The sequence below is a fragment of the Aegilops tauschii genome, chromosome 4 (assembly GCF_002575655.3).
Source record: "Aegilops tauschii subsp. strangulata cultivar AL8/78 chromosome 4, Aet v6.0, whole genome shotgun sequence".
Lineage (NCBI taxonomy): Eukaryota > Viridiplantae > Streptophyta > Magnoliopsida > Poales > Poaceae > Aegilops > Aegilops tauschii.
This window is the reverse complement of record NC_053038.3, coordinates 2,590,267-2,610,965: the sequence shown is the minus strand read 5'-3', so window position 1 is coordinate 2,610,965 and position 20,699 is coordinate 2,590,267. Positions and strand designations below refer to the sequence as shown.

The window sequence follows — 20,699 nt, the reverse complement described above, 5'->3', positions numbered from 1 at the left end:
CTTGGACAAAAAGCCATATATAATTTAACTATTTGAAGAAAACATAATTGTTTGTGTTGTAGTATATGCAGAGAAAAGATGTTACAATAGTGTGCGGGAGTCCTCTAATCATATGTCAGTTAACTTAATTTCTGAAAATAAAAATTTGGCATATGGACCTACCCATTTTATAGGCATAAGAACAATAATTAATATCCAACAGTGGTTCAATTTTGAATTATTCTTGCCTATTTTAGTACAGCACCAGAACGGCAGTTAAAGTCAAGTCAAAACGATCAATGTTGGATATTTAACAAGATTCCGATTAATTTAATCCATATGAAAACATGACATCTGTGCTAGGAAGATTAAAGGCATACTGTAATGTAAACATGTGAGGGTGTACTAGGCATAGAACATGCATATCTATGAACATAAAGTACTGCAAACCCATACCTTCAGTAGGGAAAATCAGGGCCACGGCAGCATTTGCATCACCCATGGCGTGGTCGAGGAAGTAGTCAAAGTCGTGGATGTAGACAGATGTCAGCGAGCAGTCACGCCAAGACGCTCCCTGAAAACCTTATCTCCCTTCACCCGGTGCAGGAAAAACCTTACCCTTCACCCAGTGCAGGATCACAAAAGGGCGCGGCTCCAGAGGCCTCAGGAGCAACAGCAAGAGGAATGGCGGTATATACCCGATCGGGGTAGAAGTGGGAGTAAGCCCACAACTGAGTCTGTAACAGGCCAGATAAAACGCACACACGACATATGTCTGAGCTCAGCTCAGCTCGTTCACGAAACACGAGACGCAAAGCAGGCGGAGGAGCATGGGTATCACACCTCTTCTCATGCTCCAATAGGATGTGGAGGAGAGTTCCTTATATTTTGTTCCAAACACTCCTCCACACCAGGGATAGGACTAATAAACTCCTCACCATGTCATGAAACCACTAATGCGCGTTTTAGATTTTCCAGGAAATAAATATATGGGCCTAAAGCCCATCCATATTTCAACATCAACACCTAAGAGGAACACCCATTAGTCACAAATAATATTTTCAGAATTGGTTTGTAGCGTTCCACAATCAAATATCTATTTTTTATGTATTTTCATTTCTGATATTTCAAAAAAAAACTCACTCCAAAATCAAAAATTCACAAACTCAAAACAAATTTCAAAATTTGAACACAAATTTCAAATTGGACATTATTTTTTCTATTCCTCCATAAAACCATCACAATCATTGTATTCTTATTTATCCTCCTTGTCATTCCGTTAAGATAAAGAAAAGTACAGAGGATTGCCACAAAAAAATCACTGTACTCTCAAAATGGACAATATACTTATTTGAATAAAAAAACTTCACATTAAAAAAATCATTTTCTATATTCAAAATTCCAATACAGAAATCTTAAATTGAGCATCGCAAATTGCCAATCCTCTACTGAACTACCAGAACCAACCATAATCTCAAATTCGATAATATACACATCTACAAAAACTATAGTCATGTAAAAACAACCCACAATGGCGTCCTCACTATTCGGAATTTTGATTCTAACTTTGCCAGTCTTTTTCAGCATTGCTGTTATTTTCCAGACATGGTGGGATAGGACCTATTACATGTATGCTCTGATTCAAATTGAGGTATCCTGGCCCCTGTATTTTTCACGCACATTTCTAGCGCAAGGATATATGTGGAGTAAAAAGCCATGGAGAATAACGCACAGTGATCAAATAATGGACAATATCCTATCAAAATAATTTACAATGCAAGAGCAAAAAGAAGGGGACTTTACATACACGATCAGCATCAGGAAGGAGGGGAGGGGCTGCGCAGCACTATCTGGCCGTCCTCATCCTTGTCAAACACCTGCTCTATCAGGTCGTTCCAGCTCACCCGTGGCTGCTGCCTCAACGACGCTGGTGGCGGGAAACTCTCGCTCCTCTCGGGCCGTGGGCCGCCATCGAACGTGCCGTAGATCGACGTCATGCCCGATACTGACAGCGTGGCGGCCCTGCGCAGCGCCGCCTTGTGCTCCTCCACGTGCTCCCTCTGCACCGCATTCTCGTCCCGCTCCATCTGCTGGTTCGATGGTGCCGCCATCGCACGCTCCTTCTCCAGCATCAGCTGTTCATGTCCACAGGTCATATGAGCAGTGATATGAATATGATATTATTATTATTCACAGTTTCAGTATATAAATTGCTGCAGATACATGGCATGATGCGTGCTACTTGAATCTGAAGTTGAACAAAATTTCTACACCTTCCTAGACGCTTTAATGATCTTACATTTTGATGTTGACACATCTACACTCAAACTACTTCGTACTCTAGATTGTGCACAACATGAACCCAGTACCTGCTTCACAAAACGGCCTGATCTACTCTAGGTGGCATGCACTGCTTGAGACAACAAGTGCTGGATTGCGTATTTGGAAGCTACCAAACATGCAAACTACAATTTGGTAAAACAGAATTTTATTTTACTTCTCTGTCAGAAACACCAACATGACATAAATATGCTGTGTATATACACAAGACTTACATCCAGAGCTCTCTGGCCTTCCCGCTCGATCCAAACAATGGCATGATCCATTGTGGCGTTACAGGAAAGAACAACATGCTCAAATCTACCATCTACCGGCACAGCTGTTTTGACCACTGGTGGATATCTTCCACACCTGCATGGATATCACAAAGAAACTGTGTTTAAGAAAATATTGGAAGCCTCCAATACCAAAAACATAGTAATCATTAGTGAGAAAAAATTCTGAAGAAATCAGCATCGTGTTAAATAGTTTTAGGCATTATAAAACAGTAGTATGGGCTGTGTCATCAATAGTGTTTGAATAAGTGAACTACATACTGACAATATGAAGGTTCTCATAGGATACTAGGGAACAGAGTTTTTTATACCACTAGCATAATATTCTCTCTACTTCTGACATTTGTGAGAACCTCTGCTATTGCTTATTAACTGTTTAGTAAAGAAAGATACTCTGCAATAATGTTATATTTCAGATCCCTCACATAGTTTTTCTACATTCTAGATCAACAATAACGAGAGAAAAAAATGTACCTGAAACTTTTCCTTTCCACAATGTGATATATCCGACCTGGTGCATACAGCCTCCTTGGATCCTTTAACATAGCATCTTCAGGTATGCAAGTGTCCTTTAAACATCTCAAACATAGGAGACATGGCAGACTGCCCAAGAAGAGAAGATGGCCCAATTTTAAAATTGCTTCAACCCACAAAGCTGGAAGAGAATAATCACATTGCATTCAACAAACTCGATATCATATCATAGCTAGTACAGTAAACATAAACCAGACATTAGAAAATCAGATCAAACACCCCAGCTATATTTGAATTCATTCTTATAAATCCGCTGTTTATGAGTTCGCTTGCAGTTTACTGATGCTGATATATTATTTCCTTTTCTGAAGCCATCTTAAAACAGAAAATCTATTGTCCTATGTATCGGTTCTGGTTTCTGCATTTGAACACCTTGCTATTTATCCATGACTGAGGGGTGTCATATTTATTTCTGTATGATGTTCCTTGGTAGTTTGAGCAAACTAAAGCAGAGTTGATTAACCAACATTTATGGGAGAGAAGAGAAACAGCGGGAAAGGACATGAAGGTAAACCAGAGTAGTACGTAATATAGTAGGGTGAGCAGGAAAAACCAATATGTAATCTTTGATAGTTACTATACTAAAAACCAAAAGTAAATAACTATCTGAGAGTAAACTCCTGGCCAGATAGCAAGGCAAATGCCCCTATATCACAGTGATCAGTCACATTAGAATCATGATGTATCCCAAGACAGGGATACAGTTGCTACTTGGCGCTTTGAAGGCTAAAATTAGGCAACAGAGGCAACTAAAGAATCAATCAATCGATGCATTTATCACATTCCAATACTTAGTTTTCACGTGATACAACTATGGCTCGTCTTGGCTTATTAATGTTCGATTGGAGTATAAGGGAAATTTGGAAGTACAGAATTACATGATGTGGAAGTGTGTGCTATTAGAATCATATAACTAAAAGCAGTAAATACAAACATATAACAGCAATGGTGGCATGTCCATACCAGAGTATCGACTTGAAAATATCTTCTAAAGGAGTAGCCGTACGAGGCAGGAAATCATCCTGTCATTTGCAAGAACAACAACAGTTATATTCAGCCTATACATAGTTTGTTGACCAACAAAGCAATCTTCTATCATGAAGTCAGAGGCAAAGCAGGTATTCTTGTCTGACAGAAGTAGCATCCAACAAAATTCAGACAGACATGTAACTAACTTCTGCAACACAATTTTTAACAGCAAGCAAGCACTCAACAAAATTCAAACAGGCATGTAACCAACTTCTGTAACTGAATTTTCAGCAGCCAGCAAGCATAGAGCAAAATTCAGATAGGCATGTAACTAAATTCTGCAACTGAACTTCTAGCAGCAAGCAAGCACCCAACAAAATTCAGACAGGCATTAAACTAGATTCTGCAACTGTATTTTGAGCAGCAAGCAAGCACTCAACAATATTCAGATAGGCATGTAACTAAATTCTGCAACTGTATTTCTAACAAACTTGTGCAACTGTACATTTAGTAGCAAGCAAGTAAGCAAATCAATTGGCCAGCAATACAATGTTTATCTCATTCAGAAGTAGAGCAGGTATCCATCAAAATTCAGTCTGACAGCAGTAGCAGTCTAACAAAATTCAGACATACGACATGTAACCAAATTCTACAACTGAACTTGTAACTAAATTAGTTGAGAGAAGCAAGCAACCAAATCAATTGGGTCCTCACCTGAAGCACGACGGAGTTGATAACGTCGGCGTATCGGACGGCGAGGTTGAGCGACATACAGCGGGCGGGGGCCATGGCGTAGCACCTGGTGCGGCCCCTCTCGACCTTGCCGAGCTTGTCGAGGTTCAGCACCACAACCATGGTGAGCATGGCGGCGACGCCGGCGCCGAGGGAGTGGCCCGTGAAGGTGAGCGTGTAGGCGGGGTACCGGTCGAGGAGGTCCCGGAGCAGGTCGCACTCCTTGTCGAGCACCCACCCGGCGGCGCGGAGGAGGCCGTTGTGGACGTAGCCGCCGTCGAAGCGGCGCTTGCCGAGGCGGTTGTCGAGGAGCAGCGCGTAGTCGGACTCGCGGCCGAGGTTGAGGCCGCGCAGCGCGAGCACGATGTCGGCGTGCGCGTGGTCGAGGTAGACGAGGTAGGGCGTGACGCGGCCCCCCGTGTCGGCGTAGGTGCGGCGGCGCACGACGTTTGAGGGGTCGAGGAGGAGCGGCGGGGCGGCGAGGAGGTCGGGCGGGGCGTAGTTGGCCATGACGAGGCGGCACATGCGGGGCACGGGCGCGAAGTCGGCGGCGGCGGCGTGGCCCCAGGTGGCGCTGTCGTGGTGGCCGGAGTGGACGCACCGCTTCCACGCCCACCGCGCGCACCCCAGGCAGTAGACACACTCCAGCAGCGGCAGCCCGCACGCCAGCGACATGCGCCGCCGCGGGGAATTCCGACGAGCAGGTCTCGGGCGGCGGCGGCGGCAGAGAGATCGGATATTCCGGCGGTGGCGATCGGATCCGGGGGAGTAGCTGGGGACGGAGAGATTTTGCGGGATTATTATTAATTCGGAGTAGTAGACGAAAATACGGAGGAGTTTTTTGAAATAATAATCGGATCCGATTTGGTTGCTGGACAAAACAAAATTAAGATTGGGGGCCAGATGTTGATGAGTGGTGACAGACAATGACTGACCAAACAATGGGCATTGCCAAATATTGCAATGGGGCGTCGAGGTTGATGAAGTTATTGTTGGCGCCTCGTTATCGAATCGGTGATACTGCGTCTGCCATGGCGACGGATAATTCGATTTTCTGTGAAGCATGTGAGATGCGAGACTCGGTCCTGGTGGGTGGGCCAGAGGGCTACAAAGTGTCGGAGCCTACGGTTGGTTCTCTATCAACTTTGCGTTCGAAGGGAATCGAAAAAAAACTTCATGTTTGAAGAGGAAAAATAGATGGTTTGTCCTATTCAATCATATAGGGTTTGAAAACGACATGAATTTGGATCAAAGACTGTCAAATCAAAGTGTCCACTTTTTTAAGATTACGAGCGCCTCCCGCGGCGAGAGGGAGCTCCGCAACTGCCGCTCGATCTCCCTCCTCCGACCACCTCCCCCCGTAACAGAGAAGAGATCCGGAACCCTCTCAACATCATCTCTCCATCCCATCCCGACCCCCCGCGTCGCCCCCGCTCGGGCGACTTGGGTGGTGCCGCAACCCTAGCAGCCGGGGGCGCCACCTTCTTCCTTCCCTTCCTCCGTCGTCGCCGGGGAACGCCGCCGAGCTAAGCCCGGGGGCCGATGGCGGTGGCGGGGGTCTCCCTCTCTCCCGCACCATGGGGGTGGTGCGGGGCCCCTCGGCGTGAGAAGGTGCAGCCGTTCGGGTCTTGGCGGCGCGGCGGCCGGCCCTGCTTCGGGCGGCGGCAGGCCATGTGATCTCGTATCGGCGGCGGTGTGAAGGGTCTGGTGGGTGAATCAGCTACATGTGTGGTCTGGCCTCCAGTCAGATCTGATCTGGCCGATGCGGCCTGCTCGCTACGCGACGGCGGAGATCGGTGGCAGTCACGTGGACACGATGATGGATGGAGGTTCATCGAGCAGATCCGGGTGAAAACCTTGCTCTCGGCTAGTTGCCAAGGCCGGCTATGGCGGCCCTCTTCGGTGTCCTCCCCTTCTTGAAAGCATTACCGTGGAGAAGCTCTAGACCTCTATCCGCTAGCTCCAGGGAAAACTCTAGATCAGTCGATCTGATGGCGGTGGCGCTCTTGTGTCGTTCCGCCCTTGGGAGCGTCATTCTTGGAGGTCTGCATTGGCTCGAGGGACCAGTGGACGGTTTCAGCGGTGGAGCGGCATTTCATGTGACGCATCGACGACGTGGTGTCTTGGTAGCGTGGCGCTGCAGGGTCTCGACGACAGATACATGATGACGGACACGCGTAGGGAGGTGGCGTTGTCTAGCGTCATGGTGGAGTCGATGGTAGACCTGGCAAGGTCGATGCATTGATACCTGCTCTGCAGATGGACTGGTGGAAAACGGTGGCGGCGGCCTCTACAGCGTGTGCATGATGTGCCTGCTAAGAGTGTGCTGGACCTATGTGTGCCCTAGACCTAACAATTGCGGCTTGGTCGAGGCCTTCGGTTTTAGATGTTGGGTTTTGGTTTGAGGTCTGGGCAGACGGCCTGGACAATACACACCCCTTCATCAACTTGATAGGAGTAGCCACAAATGTTGCAAATGTGGTGGCTTCAGACTTATTGATGTGTCAGGTGAACAGTAGACGCACTCCAACAGCGGCAGCCCGCACGCCAACGACATGCGTGGGAATTCCGTGGAGCGGGTGGCGCGCAAGGAGGGATCGTGGGTGGGATATTCCGACGGTGGCGATCGGGTCCGGGCGAGTAGCTGGGGACAGAGAGATTTTGCAGGGTTATTTATAGTAGAAGTAAATACAGAGGAGTTTTTCAAATAAAAATTGGATCCAATTTGATGGCTGGACAAAACAAAATTAAGATTGGGAGCCAGATACAGGGTAAGAGACAGTAAATAACCAAACAATGTGTATGTCAGGGCATTGCCAAATATTGCAATGGACGGTGGAGGTTGATGAAAGTCATCATTGGCGTCTCGTTATCGGATCGGTGATACGGCGTCTGCCATAGCGACAGATAATGGGAAAAAAATATATGCAGCTGGATGATTTCCCCCTCGCGCATTGAGGGCTACAAAGTGTTGCTCTAGTCTGTGGCTGGTTCTCTATCAACTTTGCGTTTTAAGAGAAAAAATACATCCGTGTTTTCTTTCCTCTCTCCCAAGGCGACTTGGGAAAGCCTTCCTCCCCTTGATCTCCACCGGCGAGCCCGTGGATTCGCCTCCCCTCCGCCTGCCGCTCTAGCAGCCGGTGGCTGGGAGGAAAATCCTGGTGTCTCGGCTTCCGCTAGTAGATAGGTAGGGTTTTAGTCCTCGCGGGGGTGATGTTTGGACGGATAGCGACGCTCCTTCTTTGAGTCAGTCTACCAGTATCCGATCCTCCTCAAGTTCGTCCGTTGGAACGGATTAAACGGAGCTTCGGCGTAGATTCCTGCCAGCTCCTTGGGGCAGCGGGATTAGGGTTTCTCGCCATGCGTACGCAATGACGATATTTTGCCAGATTCTTCAGATCGATTCAAGGATTCAACAGGACGACCGCGGCTCCGAGATTTGGGGCACGTGCGCGAAGACTTCCTAGCTGTCATCGAGAGGGTCAGGCCGGCTTTGTTATGGGAGCGACGAAAACGGTGTGTTGGCGGCTTGTTCTGGTGGCAGCAATGTTCGTTTGATGGTCCATGAACCTCGATATAATTTTATTATGTTCGAGGTGCTTTGTACTTCCGTTGAATCTTTATAATAGATCTGATCCTTTTTACACATAAAAAAGAAAAAACATGATTTGTCCTATTCTTTAGATTAGACAGCGATTATTCGACGGAGGAGGAACGGAAGATTCAATGCCCGGTTTGGAATTTCTGTGTTTGAATTTTGGAATTGATTTTGATTTCGTGCATATCTTGAAATGTTGTAAGAAAATGTGAAATCATTTAATCTTGATAGGTACTTGAGACTCTCTAAACCAGATCTATGTAAAAGGATCATTTGGAGTGTAGCGATTCGGTGCCGAGGTGCATCTGCACCTGAGCACGAATAGTAAAATTGTAAACAAATTCAAAAATAAATTGGCATCCAAGATGCTCGAATGCGTGATAGTGCGTGCAAGAGGTCGTGGCAATAAAAACAAAATTTGGCCATGAAAAGAAACTTTGAAACAATACACAGTTTGGACACCTGAGAATACTCGATGCCAAACAAAATCATAATTTTTAGAAAACATTACTATTTTCTAGAATTTACTGCTCGTCGGGTGTAGATGAGCCCGGGTCCAGAAATGAATTGCTAGATTATTTGTAGGTAATGGCATGGATTGAGACTCTGAGAGTGAGAGATAGGATGATGGCCCAGGCGGCTCTATTGCTACTACCAGTCCTGACTGCGACGCTTCCTCCATCAAATCATTTGCTGTTTGGTGGGTGGCTCTTTCTAGCTTACCTACAAGGCTACAACACTCATGAATCTAGTAGAGCCTCCAGCAAATTCTGGATGCAGTCAAATCAAATCACACGCGTATGTTAATTATGTTCCATTTCTCCCTCCGTTCCTAAATATTTGTCTTTCTAGAAATTTCAACAAGCAAAATAAGTGAATCTACATTCTAAAATATGTCTATATACATCCGTATGTGATAGTTCATTTGAAATCTCTAAAAAGACAAATATTTAGGAACGGAGGGAGTATGTCTTTAACCTGACCAATTGCTTCATAGACATGCTCCAAATTCACATTAATCGGCAGCCAATAATCCTCTACTGTACGGTCATAATTATCATGCCTAGTCCCCGCAGTTTTGAATTTGAACGGCATCTTCCGACCATCCCATTAGCCTAGTACTCCATCCGGTTCTTTTTAGTCTGCATATAAATTTAGTTGAAAGTCAAAGTATCTCTAATTTGACCAAATTTATAGAAAAAAGTATCAACATTTCATAGTGTCAAATCAATATCATTAGAATGAAATGCAGTTTCATATAATATATATATTTGGTATTGAATATGTTGACATTTTTTTAATATATAAATTTGGTCAAACTTTGCAAAGTTTGATTTGACACAAATCTAATATACAGAGTAAAAAGGAACGGAGGGAGTATAAGGTAGTCCAGCATCCCCACAATTTCTTGATTTTAAGCTGAAGGTGGTCTCCTTCTTCTAGTTACGATTCACCCTCGTATGTCACTATAGATGTTCTAGCTTTAGTCTTTAGTCCTTTCGAGTTATGCCCAAATTCGTTAAGCGACAGAAATTAATCACCTCCTGGAAACCATCCATCATCCACTTGGTCATTCTCATCAAGCACCTCGTTGAAATCACTGTTGGAATATTAGGCAAGTTCATGATTAATTCCAGTAAATAATTCATGACTAGAAGAGATACTAGCATGCAATAATCTAGCAAACTAGAAGAACAGCAAGACATGCATAACAGCAGCAAACACATAACAATAGCTGTAGAAACAGACATGAACAGAGGATGTTGGACGTACTGATCGTTAGCTATTATGGGTGCGACAGTGTTGATGACGATGTTGGCGACGATCTGCTGCTGACGGCGATGAATACGACGATGAGTAGCACCGCCCGACTTGGACGGAAGACGACCCGTGATGACGAATTTGAGCAGTCGCGCACAGCGCTTCCCAAAAACCTAATTCGTCCTCTCCCGGTGCAGGATCGCAAAGACGAACGGTTCCGGAGACCTGCTCTCCCACGCGCCGATGCACGCCGGCGTTTGGGATGGAGTAGACTACGATGGCGGCGCAAGTTGTGAGATGAGGCAAAACCCTAGGTGTTTTTCGGTGTGTCTCTGGCCGCAGCCGGTAGCTGTATATATATTAGGACCAGAGGCGGTATTGTGTCGCGACCACGGTTTCTAATTCGTATACTTACCGGACAAGAAATCAAAAACTTGTCTGCCAAGACATAAAAATAAAACGGCAAAAGGAAGCTGCGCTCCTGCAAGGAGACGGACCGGATTTCGGCGGACCATTCTCGCCAGGCCAGGCCAGGCCAGGCCCCGCCCCGCCGAGGCGAGGCGAGCGAGCGCGCGCGTGTGGTTTTCCCTTTCTCTTCTCACACACCACTTAGAGTGGTGGAGAGAACCCACTATATAAAGAGGTCCAACTCTTCTTCAACTTCCAAGGTGGGACTAAACTTAGCACCACCACTTGCCATTTTACACATGGGCTTTGAGATTTCAGAAATTGCTATGGGCCTAGCCCATTAATTCTAACAATCACTTGCGTAAAAATTCCTAACAGCGTAAAAATTCCAGAATTAACAAGTCAGTGTATGTATGATTTGTTGCAAAGTGCCAGGCATGCAACCAAGCAACAATGAACTAAAATACATACCGGCGACTAGGGCTTCACCTTATCTTCTATATCCTCATCGCCGGTGCCCCAGGACGGCCTACCAATACCGTGAGTGACTTAGGCACAACCTATTTTAGAACTTCCTTGCAAAGGGGCTCAGCTTCAAAGAACTAACCATATCATTTTGGAAAATGTTTTTTTTTATCCGGAACTTTTTCTCACGTCAAGCGCGCACTGCGGACGACACGTGTCTGTGTGGGCCCGCCCACTTGCCCAACCATATCTCTTCCGGTGGTTCACGAGCCTCACTCAATGCATCCACCAAGTTCGATCCCCTCAATGCATCCACCAAGTTCGATCCCCTTTTCATCCCACACATCTCGCACGACCCTGCTATGCAACAATCGCGAGGTTGTGCTGCTATGCGGGTTGTCGCTGGCTGGCGGTGCGGCGGCCGATGTTGAGGTGCGGCTATGAGGCGCCACGAGTGCTGTAGGCTGGCGGTCACCGATGTTCTGCTGCAAGAAGTGATGTAGAGGGCGACGGGGTTCTGCTGGTATGGAGTCGGGGTATGGTGCTTCAGGGGGGCGCCGGAGCCATTGATGTTGTGCTTGAGATGATAATCCGGGTGGAGAATGGAAGGGAGAGGACGATGCTCCGCAAGGCGGCTTAAGTTTATCTCTTATCAACTGGTTGATTGGTAGCACTGGCCTATAATTTTACACTTTTGCTTCGGTACACCGCCATAAACACATCAATGGTTAAGATTATCCCATACCTCTTCATAATAAAGGGCAAGATGATTTTTTTAAAAGTACGCTGTGAGAGCTTGTATAAGAATTTGCAAAGAAAAAGAACATCACATGAGGACACGAACTCAAAACCTCCCACTTGGAGGCAGGCGCTGCTAGCCACTTCACACCATCGTTGCTTGTGGTATTTTCTACCACGAAATATACAAGAAAACACAAGGGTGTTAATATATATGAATTTTTTTCCGAAAACATTCTAAACTTTTATTGTAAAAAATGTGGATAATTTTGAAATTCAGAGTTTTGAATTTATGAACTAAACTTTAGCAATCATTTTTTGAAATTTGAACAAAATTCGGAAACATGAACAATTTCCGAAAATCTTTCGAAACATCTTGTGATTTTATTTTTTTGGTTTTTGCTTGTCTGGTATTCATTCTACTTTTCTATTTTTCTCTATTTTCCATTTTATTTTCTTTATTATAATTCGTGAACTATTTTAAAATTATCAACATTTTTCTTAAATCCGTGTACTTTTCAAATTCATGAATATTTTCCTAAATTTTCGAGCTTTGTCTTCAAAACCGTAAACTTTTTCCAATCCATGAAGTCTTTTCAACTATTACGAACATATGTCAAAGGTTGCTTTTTTTTCAATTTCGTAAACATTTGTTTTAAAATTGATGAACTTTTCTTAAATCCGCGAACACTTGGGTCGGCCCAACAGGCACCCGACGGGAGCGATGTCGTCGCCTAGTTGAACCATGGCCTGAGAATATTTTTTATTTTCTATTATTTTCGTTTTTGTTTTCTTGTTTTGTTAATTCATTTCCCCCCTTTTGAACTTTATTACTCCTGTTGAAACCTTTTAGAAAATATTAAATATTATGGAATACCTAAAAATGTTGTTGTTTTCAAATATCTTTATAGTTTAAAAAATGTGCTGGAATTTCAAAAAAGTTTCTGTCTCCAAATTTCTTTTTTATAAATTTAAAAAATGTCTGTATTTCAAATATTCAGATATTTTTTTTAAAAGTGTGTGGTATATAATTTTTGTACAACGTCAATTGTTGGCAATCTGTTCACAATTTTGGAAAAAGAGTTCAAGTTTATAAAATTTTCGCACACAATTTGAAATACCAAAATTGTTGACAAATTTCAAGAAATTTTTTGGATATAAGAAAATGTTCATGTTAATTGATAATGACGGAAAATGCAAATAACATAGGCATCCAAATTAGAAAAAACTACATGCTCACGGATGCACCCGTCTCGCCTAATCTAGGACACTCCTAAAACTGGTATTTTTTGGACTATGGATAAAAGATCCCACTTCTTGCAGTAACCTGACACAGACATATGAGGCGTCCATGCCAGGTTTGAGCGACTTCCAATGCCATTTGCATGTTGCAACACATTCGGCCATTTATCGCCCCTTTTTCAGCGAGAAAATGCAGAAAATGCAACACTTGTCAAAATTCAAATAATTTGGCATGCATTACCAGATTATTTTGAATTCATTGTTCATCGGGCATAGATGAGCCCGGGTTCAGAAGTGAATTACCAGATTATTTGTGGCTAATGGCATGGATTGAGACTCGGAGAGTGAGAGATACAGGATGATGGCTCCGCAAAAAAAAAAAAGATACAGGATGATGGCCCAGGCGGGTCTACTGCTACTACCAGTCCTGACTGCGACGCTTCCTCCTTCAAATCATGTGCTGTTTGGTGGGTGTCTCTTTCTAGCTACCTACAACACTCATGAATACAGTAGAGCCTCCAGCAAATTCTGGATGCAGTCAGATCAAATCACATGTGTATGTTAAGTATGTTCCCTTCCCTTGCCCACACAATCAGTCTACATTTTCCCTTCATTTTCAGTTCCAACAAAACATACTTTCTTTCTTCCTCGTGATATCATCCACTACTTGCAGTTGCAACTTGGAACACAAACAAAAAGAAATAAAATAATAGAAACAAGGGACTAACTAATCAGGTACCTGAATTATTTTCACCCATCAGTCACTTTCACAGGAACTGTTAGATATTGATCCAATGGTCCAAAATAGATCGTGGCACTGCTCATCGTCTTCCTCTCCCTGCCTTCTTCCTCTTCCCGATGCCCCAGCCTACCCCGCCCATCCGCCGGCCTCCACCCCGGCCCACCACAACCCCACCCCTCGCGGCCGACGGACACTACCGCGTGCCACCTCGCCGCCCCGCCCTCCTATTGACCTCCCCTCACCGCCGTTGCTGGCCGCCGCCCCGACCATCCCTCTAAGCCCCATCGCACCAATGGAGAACTTCGGCGATCCCCTGCACCCCCATGCCTAAGATAGATAATGGTGTCGTTACTTTCCCGTAAGATAGATGGTGGGGCTAGTTCTTCAACGGCGAGCTTCTCTGGTGAGGTCCGTCCAAGAGGGAGGGAAGGAAGAAGAAGAACAAGAAGAAAGGAAGAAGGAAAAAAGTGACTGCCGCGAGAAGAAATTCTAGGCACATGAGAAATAGCAAATGTAGAAACAACGGTTACATTATCAACTTAGCATAGCAGTCTCCACTTGTCCATCGACTCATCTGTTCCAGAGCCGGCTTCTCATCCACATTCACGCACAAAGAGCAGTAGAGTAGCGTCGGAGCCGGCGCTCTATTACATAAAAACACCTTAGTGTAGTAAAAGAACGACAAAGCCAAGAATTCTCCTTGCCAACAACTATGAAATCCTCCTGACTAATCTCTTCTCCTCAGCCGAAGGGCCCTTTGTCGGTGTCGAAACCGGCGGATCTCGGGTAGGGGGTCCCGAACTGTGCGTCTAAGGTCGATGGTAACAGGAGACGGGGGACACAATGTTTACCCAGGTTCGGGCCCTCTCTATGGAGGTAATACCCTACTTCCTGCTTGATTGATCTTGATGAATATGAGTGTTACAAGAGTTGATCTACCGCAAGATCGTAATGGCTAAAAACCTAGAAGTCTAGTCTGTATGACTATGATTATCCTTCCTCTCTACGGACCTAGCCCTCCGGTTTATATAGACACCGGAGGGATCTAGGGTTACATAAAGTCGGTTACAGAGAAAGGAATCTTCATATTTGGTCCCCAAGCTTACCTTCCACGCCAAGGAGAGTCCCATCCGGACACGGGTAGAGTCTTCGGTCTTTGTATCTTCACAGCCCATCAGTCCGGCCCATAGCTAACAGGCCGGACGCCCGAGGACCCCTTAATCCAGGACTCCCTCAGTATCCCCTGAACCAGGCTTCAATGATGAGGTGTCTGGCGCGCAGATTGTCTTCGGCATTGCAAGGCGGGTTCCTCCTCCGAATACTCTGACTCAGTCTTCGGACGCAACGAACGTGTCCGGATCTGCAACGCAAGTACCAGGCACAACCGCAGAGAGTATAATATTTCACGAGTCCAATCCGCTGACAACTTTTTGCGGCGTGATGCCACGTCACCACCCAATCATTATTTTGAACCGTTTCTTGACCTGCCGCTCCACGTTCTGAGACGCAGCTTTATTGGCACGTCTTGGCAAAGCAGAGATCGTGTCCCCTTATTACGGGATTCTTATCAACACAGATGTGGGTAATCCAACCGTGTTTTTGGTACGATTCCTTGGGAATAGGCAAGTTTTAAGGCCTAGGAGGAGGCGTTTGGTATTCACAGCCTTTATAGAGGGGTACAGACTCGCCTTTCTTCTCCACGCTTGCTTCTTCTTCAACTTTTCCTACCTCGAGTTCCAACACCCAAGGTTCGACTTCATTGCTTCAAGCTTCCCAATCATGTCCGGTCCCAGCCCGCAGGGCCGATGGGTGGCTTCCTCTGTTACAGAGGAGGACATTGCGAAGCTTCGTCCTGCTCGAGGACAGGTTATTCCTACTCCCAGATCCGGCGAGAGGGTTGTATTCATCTCCCACTTCCTCCGAGGGCTAGTATTCCCTCTTCATCCCTTCATCCGGGGGCTCATGTTTTACTACGGACTAGATTTTCACGATCTAGCCCCAGATTCTTTCCTTCACATCTCGACGTTCATTATCATGTGCGAGGCCTTTCTCCGTATTCCCCCACACTTCGGCTTATGGCTCAAGACCTTTAGTGTGAAGCCGAAGGTAGCCGACGGGGAACAAGCAGAGTGCGGAGGTGCTACAGTGAGCAAGCTTACCAATGCTCCCTGGCCAAAAGGCTCCTTCACCGAAACTCCCAACCTATGGCAGGGGGAGTGGTTTTACGTCACTGAACCCCGCGGTACCAAGTGGGCGGCTATACCTGCGTTTCGATCTGGCTCTCCGTTACAGCTTGCATCATGGATTAATAAGGGGCTGGACTGGCGATCAATTGACGAAGTGCAGACTCTACACAGCCGCATCCGGAGCCTTCTTGAGAAGGACATCGGTCTTATCAACGTGATTCAGGTAATGCTGATCCGTCGGGCCCTGCCGTGCCAGCGACGGCCTCTCCGTATGTGGGAGTTTAATCCGGAAGGACCACGGACCCTCCAACACTTCTTCGGCACTACGCACAAAGGAATGTGGAAGTTGTTTTTCGGGAAACGAAAACAGTGGCCGGACACCACCGAGGACATCGGCCTCGACTGCAACCATCTGGATACCTCGGTAAGCGCTCGACTCCCGAACAATTTTTAGCTATGTATGCCGTAATACGATACTGATCAAACTATCTTCTTCCAGGGCTGGATAAAGAAAGCAGAGCGAATTAGGTGTTCGGCCCCCCTTCCCGAAGACTCAGCGGATCCCGTATTAACAAGGATGCTGGCCCCGGCACCGTACCAGATGCTTATGAAGGAGGACAAGACGGAGAGCGGGATGATCAAAGGTGGCCTCCATCCCAAAGGTATATCAGACGCCGTGTCCGGGGAGATCAAAATCCCATCGTCCGAAGACAAAAGTGAAGGAGAAGCCAACATCCCTTCTCCCCATGGTAAGAAAAGGGTCGCCTCCGAAGATTGGGAGGAAAGGCTCCTAAGCGAGGCAAGATGCCCCTTTCGGGCGGCTCGGCCTTGGAGGGCGACGTCATCGCACAGTCCCACAGTGAGGACAAGGCTTTAGCCAAATCGTAAGTGAACAAGGGTGTTTTAAACATATCCCGTTCCTTTCCTGTGACCAAGGTAACATCTAGAATATATGTTTTTGTAGCTCGGCTCACAGTCTTCTCCAACAATCCTCTTCCTCAGGGGATCTTCTCCCGGAGATGATGGAAAGCGAGACGCCTCCACCAGTCTCCTCGCCCAATAGGGCGGACGACTTCAAGGTGTCGTCCCGGAGGGTCTCTCCCGATCAACAAGTGGTGCGAAGGATGATGAAGACGTTACCCGAAGGTAATACTTCGGTAGCCCAGGGTCCGGGGGCCAACAATAAAGGCCCCGGACTGTCCGGCTTACAGCCGGAGACAACTCTGGGGACGAATGAACGGATCCCTTCAAAGGGAGGCCGTATTCCTACAGCAGCTTCCGGAGATCCAGAAGCGCCGGATATATTGACGAACATGCTGCGACAGACGTCCATCTCAGAGGAACATCGTACCTTGATGGGTACGGTGGTTGAAAAGGTTCTGTCCGCGAAAAGCGGATTGAATGAAGCCTTCACGAGCCTGCTAAGAGGCTTCGAGGTTTGTACTGTAATATTTTTGATTGTATTTTATTCACAAAATGCTTCTGTGTATAGATAGTAGCCCCTGACACTCTGATTGGCTTCCCAAGGGAGGCGATCAGAGGATCAAAAAGATATGCCCAGGAAATAATCTGACTATTTGGAACACAGACTGCTACCTCCCTGGCTACTGCCCGAACTACAGAAGTTGCAGGTCTGCAGCGGAAGATTGATGAGGCGGATGATGACATCACGCTTATCAACAGGCGGCTTGACGAGGCACAATGTATGTTTTTGGGGCAGTCATTATGTGCACGTGCTTATAATATAAGCATGATGCTAAGGATTGTATACTGAGATATGCATAACTGCAGATGGTGCCGCCGCAGTTGAGATCCTTCGGGCTGAGCTAGCCCAGGCCAAGGAGCAGGCCCGGGTTAGTAATGCGGCTGCCGAAAAGGCATCTACCGAGTTAAAGGCCGAACAGGCTACTCGGCATCAATACGAGGAGAGAATATCCACGGTGGCGCGTGAGCTAAAGGATGCCTCTAGCCGCTGGGAATTCCTCGAGAAGGATAATAAAGCCAAAATGGCTGAGCTTGACAAGGCCTTACAAGAGGCGAAAGAAGCGCGGTCCGAATCTAGAGCGGCCCGGGAGGAGATCCGGCAAGCCGGGGAGATCGCGACTGGTAAGCCCTTTTTACTACAAACTAAGTTCGGCGATCCGAATTATGCCCCGCTTAATCAAGTGTGCAGTTCTCCAGACGCGTTATTGGACTTGCCGAAGAGTGCTTCCGATGCAGCGCAGTTTTACCAAGCGCAGGAAGGGTATGCGACGGAGAAGCTTTTCTGGTCATAATTCGGTGTGTCAAAGCGCCCACTGTTGCTGAACGAACAGATGACCCAATGGGCCGAGCTCCACAGACTATCCGGTTCTACCATGAAGGACATCGTGGTCGGGCTGTGGCCAACCGAGCCAATTCCGGATAGTTATTTTGGTTTGGTGCGGCGACTTGCTGATGCGGTGCCGCGTATCGACGCCGTTAAGCGGTCGATGTTGCAGCGAAGAGTCCACCCAAGGGCAAGGACTATCACGCACCAGAGCATTATTTCGAGGATGTCTTAGAGGGCGCCCGCTTGATAGAGGGTCAATACTCGAAAAACATAATATTCGAGTGAAATGTATGGAAATTGTAAAAGACAATATTATAATAATGCTATTTTTAGTTTCGCCTGAAACTTTTGTTCCTCCTGTGCGGCCGTTTTTGTATAATATGAAAGTTTTCCAGTCGTCGGCTTCAGCCCCCTCGTATAAAGCACGGGGGTGTTCGAATAAGCATTTGATCACTCTTAACCCAACGTCTTGGTCCGTGAAGGAGGTGTCAATGCGGCGAACTAGGCAATCGGACTATAGGGCATTAACACTTTCACTTAGCTATAGGAGTTTTATGGTGGGTCTATGATATAGCCCCTGGTATGTACGCGACTTATTCAATACGGTGCGTTACATAGATGACCTAAAGAAAAGGCCCTTCGTATAATATGGAGGAAATCGCGAAAGATTCCGATAAGTCATTGAGTGGTTGACCAACTCTCGCCTCATCATGACAGTCAGTTTTCGGCTTTCTCTACTGAGGTGCTTGACCAGATGAACCGGAAGCACAATCGCAGTAGTTCTCCCTTTACTACCCTAGCCGATAGAGCGGAACATAAGGTAGCAAGCACAGGAGCCGGGCAACCCAACTATTGACCCAAGACATGATTCGGAGCTGATGCATATAAGACCAAACTCGCGACGCCGAAGTAAGCTATAAAGCTGTTCGGACTTGTCGGCAACTCATTTGTTCCCATACCGAGCCCCTGGCAATTTTGTGCCGAGGTGTGTGTGAAACAACCAAAGGAGCAAAATTCAGTTTTTTTACAAAAAAGCAAATACTGAATACGGATTATGTTCACGGGACCTGAGTGATATGCCAATCGTTATTTTACAGATAACAACGCCGCCATCCCGGCTATTTGACATGCCAGGGGTCGAAGGCTGAGGAAAAAGGCACTTTACTGGCTCGAAATAGAGAGTGCGGTCTACAAAAAGTTGTTTTGGACCTCCTGTCGCACGTCTGCGCCGCCTTTCCTCGGTAAAGGGATTCCTTAACAGGAATAACCTTTGGGTGAATGTACGAACCCGGACTCCGATAGAGTCAATGAGATGACCAGCCTTTGAGCCACCTGTGGTAAAGGATAATGAAAAAGAAAGAGTAGTTTCACTACGGGAAACAGCTAATTTGCAGTCAAGGGGCGTCTTTGCCGTCAGCTTTTCATCGAACAGACGGCAAAGAAAGGGTTTGCCGTCATCAGTAGACGGCAAAGAAAAACTGATGGCAAAATATACTTTGCCGTCTGCGGAAAAAAACACAGACGGCAAATAGCTCACTTTGCCGTCTGCATTCTATATTACAGACGACAAAGATCTTTACAGTTTGTAATATAAAATGCCGACGGCAAAGTGAGCTCTTTGCCGTCTGTAATATAAATGCAGACGGCAAAGAAGAAACACAGCCCACGGATCGATCACGCGGATCCGTGACATGGCAGAATCTGGTGCACACATCCACCTTATCCTCCACCCGACGCCCAACGGCCCACGTGCCCCACGACCTCACCTTATCCTCCACCCCACCCCCACCTGCCCACCTGCCCACCACGATTCTCTCTCTCTCTCGTACCTCTCTCTCCCTCTCGATCCAGACCACACCGGCGCCCCCACCACCTCGACTACCCTAGCCTCACCGGCCACCACCTCGCACACCGACCGCCACGGCCGACCTCAGCGCTCCTACCCCGTCGCCCACGTCGGCCGCCGGCTCCGGCCCCGTCCCCCGCCGGCCGCCGACCCCGTCCCCGGTCGCCCCCACCGGCCGCCAGCTCCTTTCCTCTCCGCCTCCGGCGCCGCCAAGCCAGCACCGTCCTGCTTTGCCCCTGCCGGCCTCCGGCCCCTATCCCGTCGCCCCCACCAGCCACCGGCCCCATCCCTTGATGCTGCAGTGCCGCACCACCTCGTGGATGAGCGTGGCAAGCTCCGTTGCAGTGGTGGACGCCTTGAGTCCCATCCCTCTTGTAATTTTTTTGGTGAGATATGCCTCTTGTATGCTGTGTAATTCATTTGCGTGTACTAATTCATTTGCATCTACTCTGTGTAATCCGTTCGTGTGTAATCTATTTATTTTGTGAAATGGAACAATTTTGTATTGTGAAATTCATCCGTGGAGTACTGGAACAGCAAGTGTTGATGGATATTGTGGTTTTTGTCGTGGTC

At 46.9% G+C, this 20,699-nt stretch overlaps 1 protein-coding gene across 1 annotated transcript; it reads right to left on the bottom strand.

Annotated features, from left to right (window-relative positions):
- Nucleotides 1-1,696: 1,696 nt before the first annotated feature.
- Nucleotides 1,697-5,715, bottom strand: LOC109761799 (uncharacterized). The gene is made up of 5 exons (XM_020320623.4): nucleotides 4,812-5,715; nucleotides 4,092-4,150; nucleotides 3,069-3,197; nucleotides 2,535-2,670; nucleotides 1,697-2,114 (listed from the first exon to the last, which is right to left on the bottom strand). Exons 1-5 carry the CDS (start codon nucleotides 5,502-5,504, stop codon nucleotides 1,797-1,799), a joined length of 1,335 nt encoding a protein of 444 aa, XP_020176212.1. The 5' UTR covers nucleotides 5,505-5,715; the 3' UTR covers nucleotides 1,697-1,796.
- Between the last annotated feature and the right edge of the window lie 14,984 nt (nucleotides 5,716-20,699).

Coding starts and splice junctions, on each gene's coding strand:
- LOC109761799 (XM_020320623.4), bottom strand. CDS start 5,504: ATGTCGCTGGCGTGCGGGCTGCCGCTGCTGGAGTGTGTCTACTGCCTG. Junction 4,151..4,811: donor TCAACTCCGTCGTGCTTCAG/GTGAGGACCCAA, acceptor TGCAAATGACAG/GATGATTTCCTGCCTCGTAC. Junction 2,671..3,068: donor GTGGAAAGGAAAAGTTTCAG/GTACATTTTTTT, acceptor ATATCCATGCAG/GTGTGGAAGATATCCACCAG.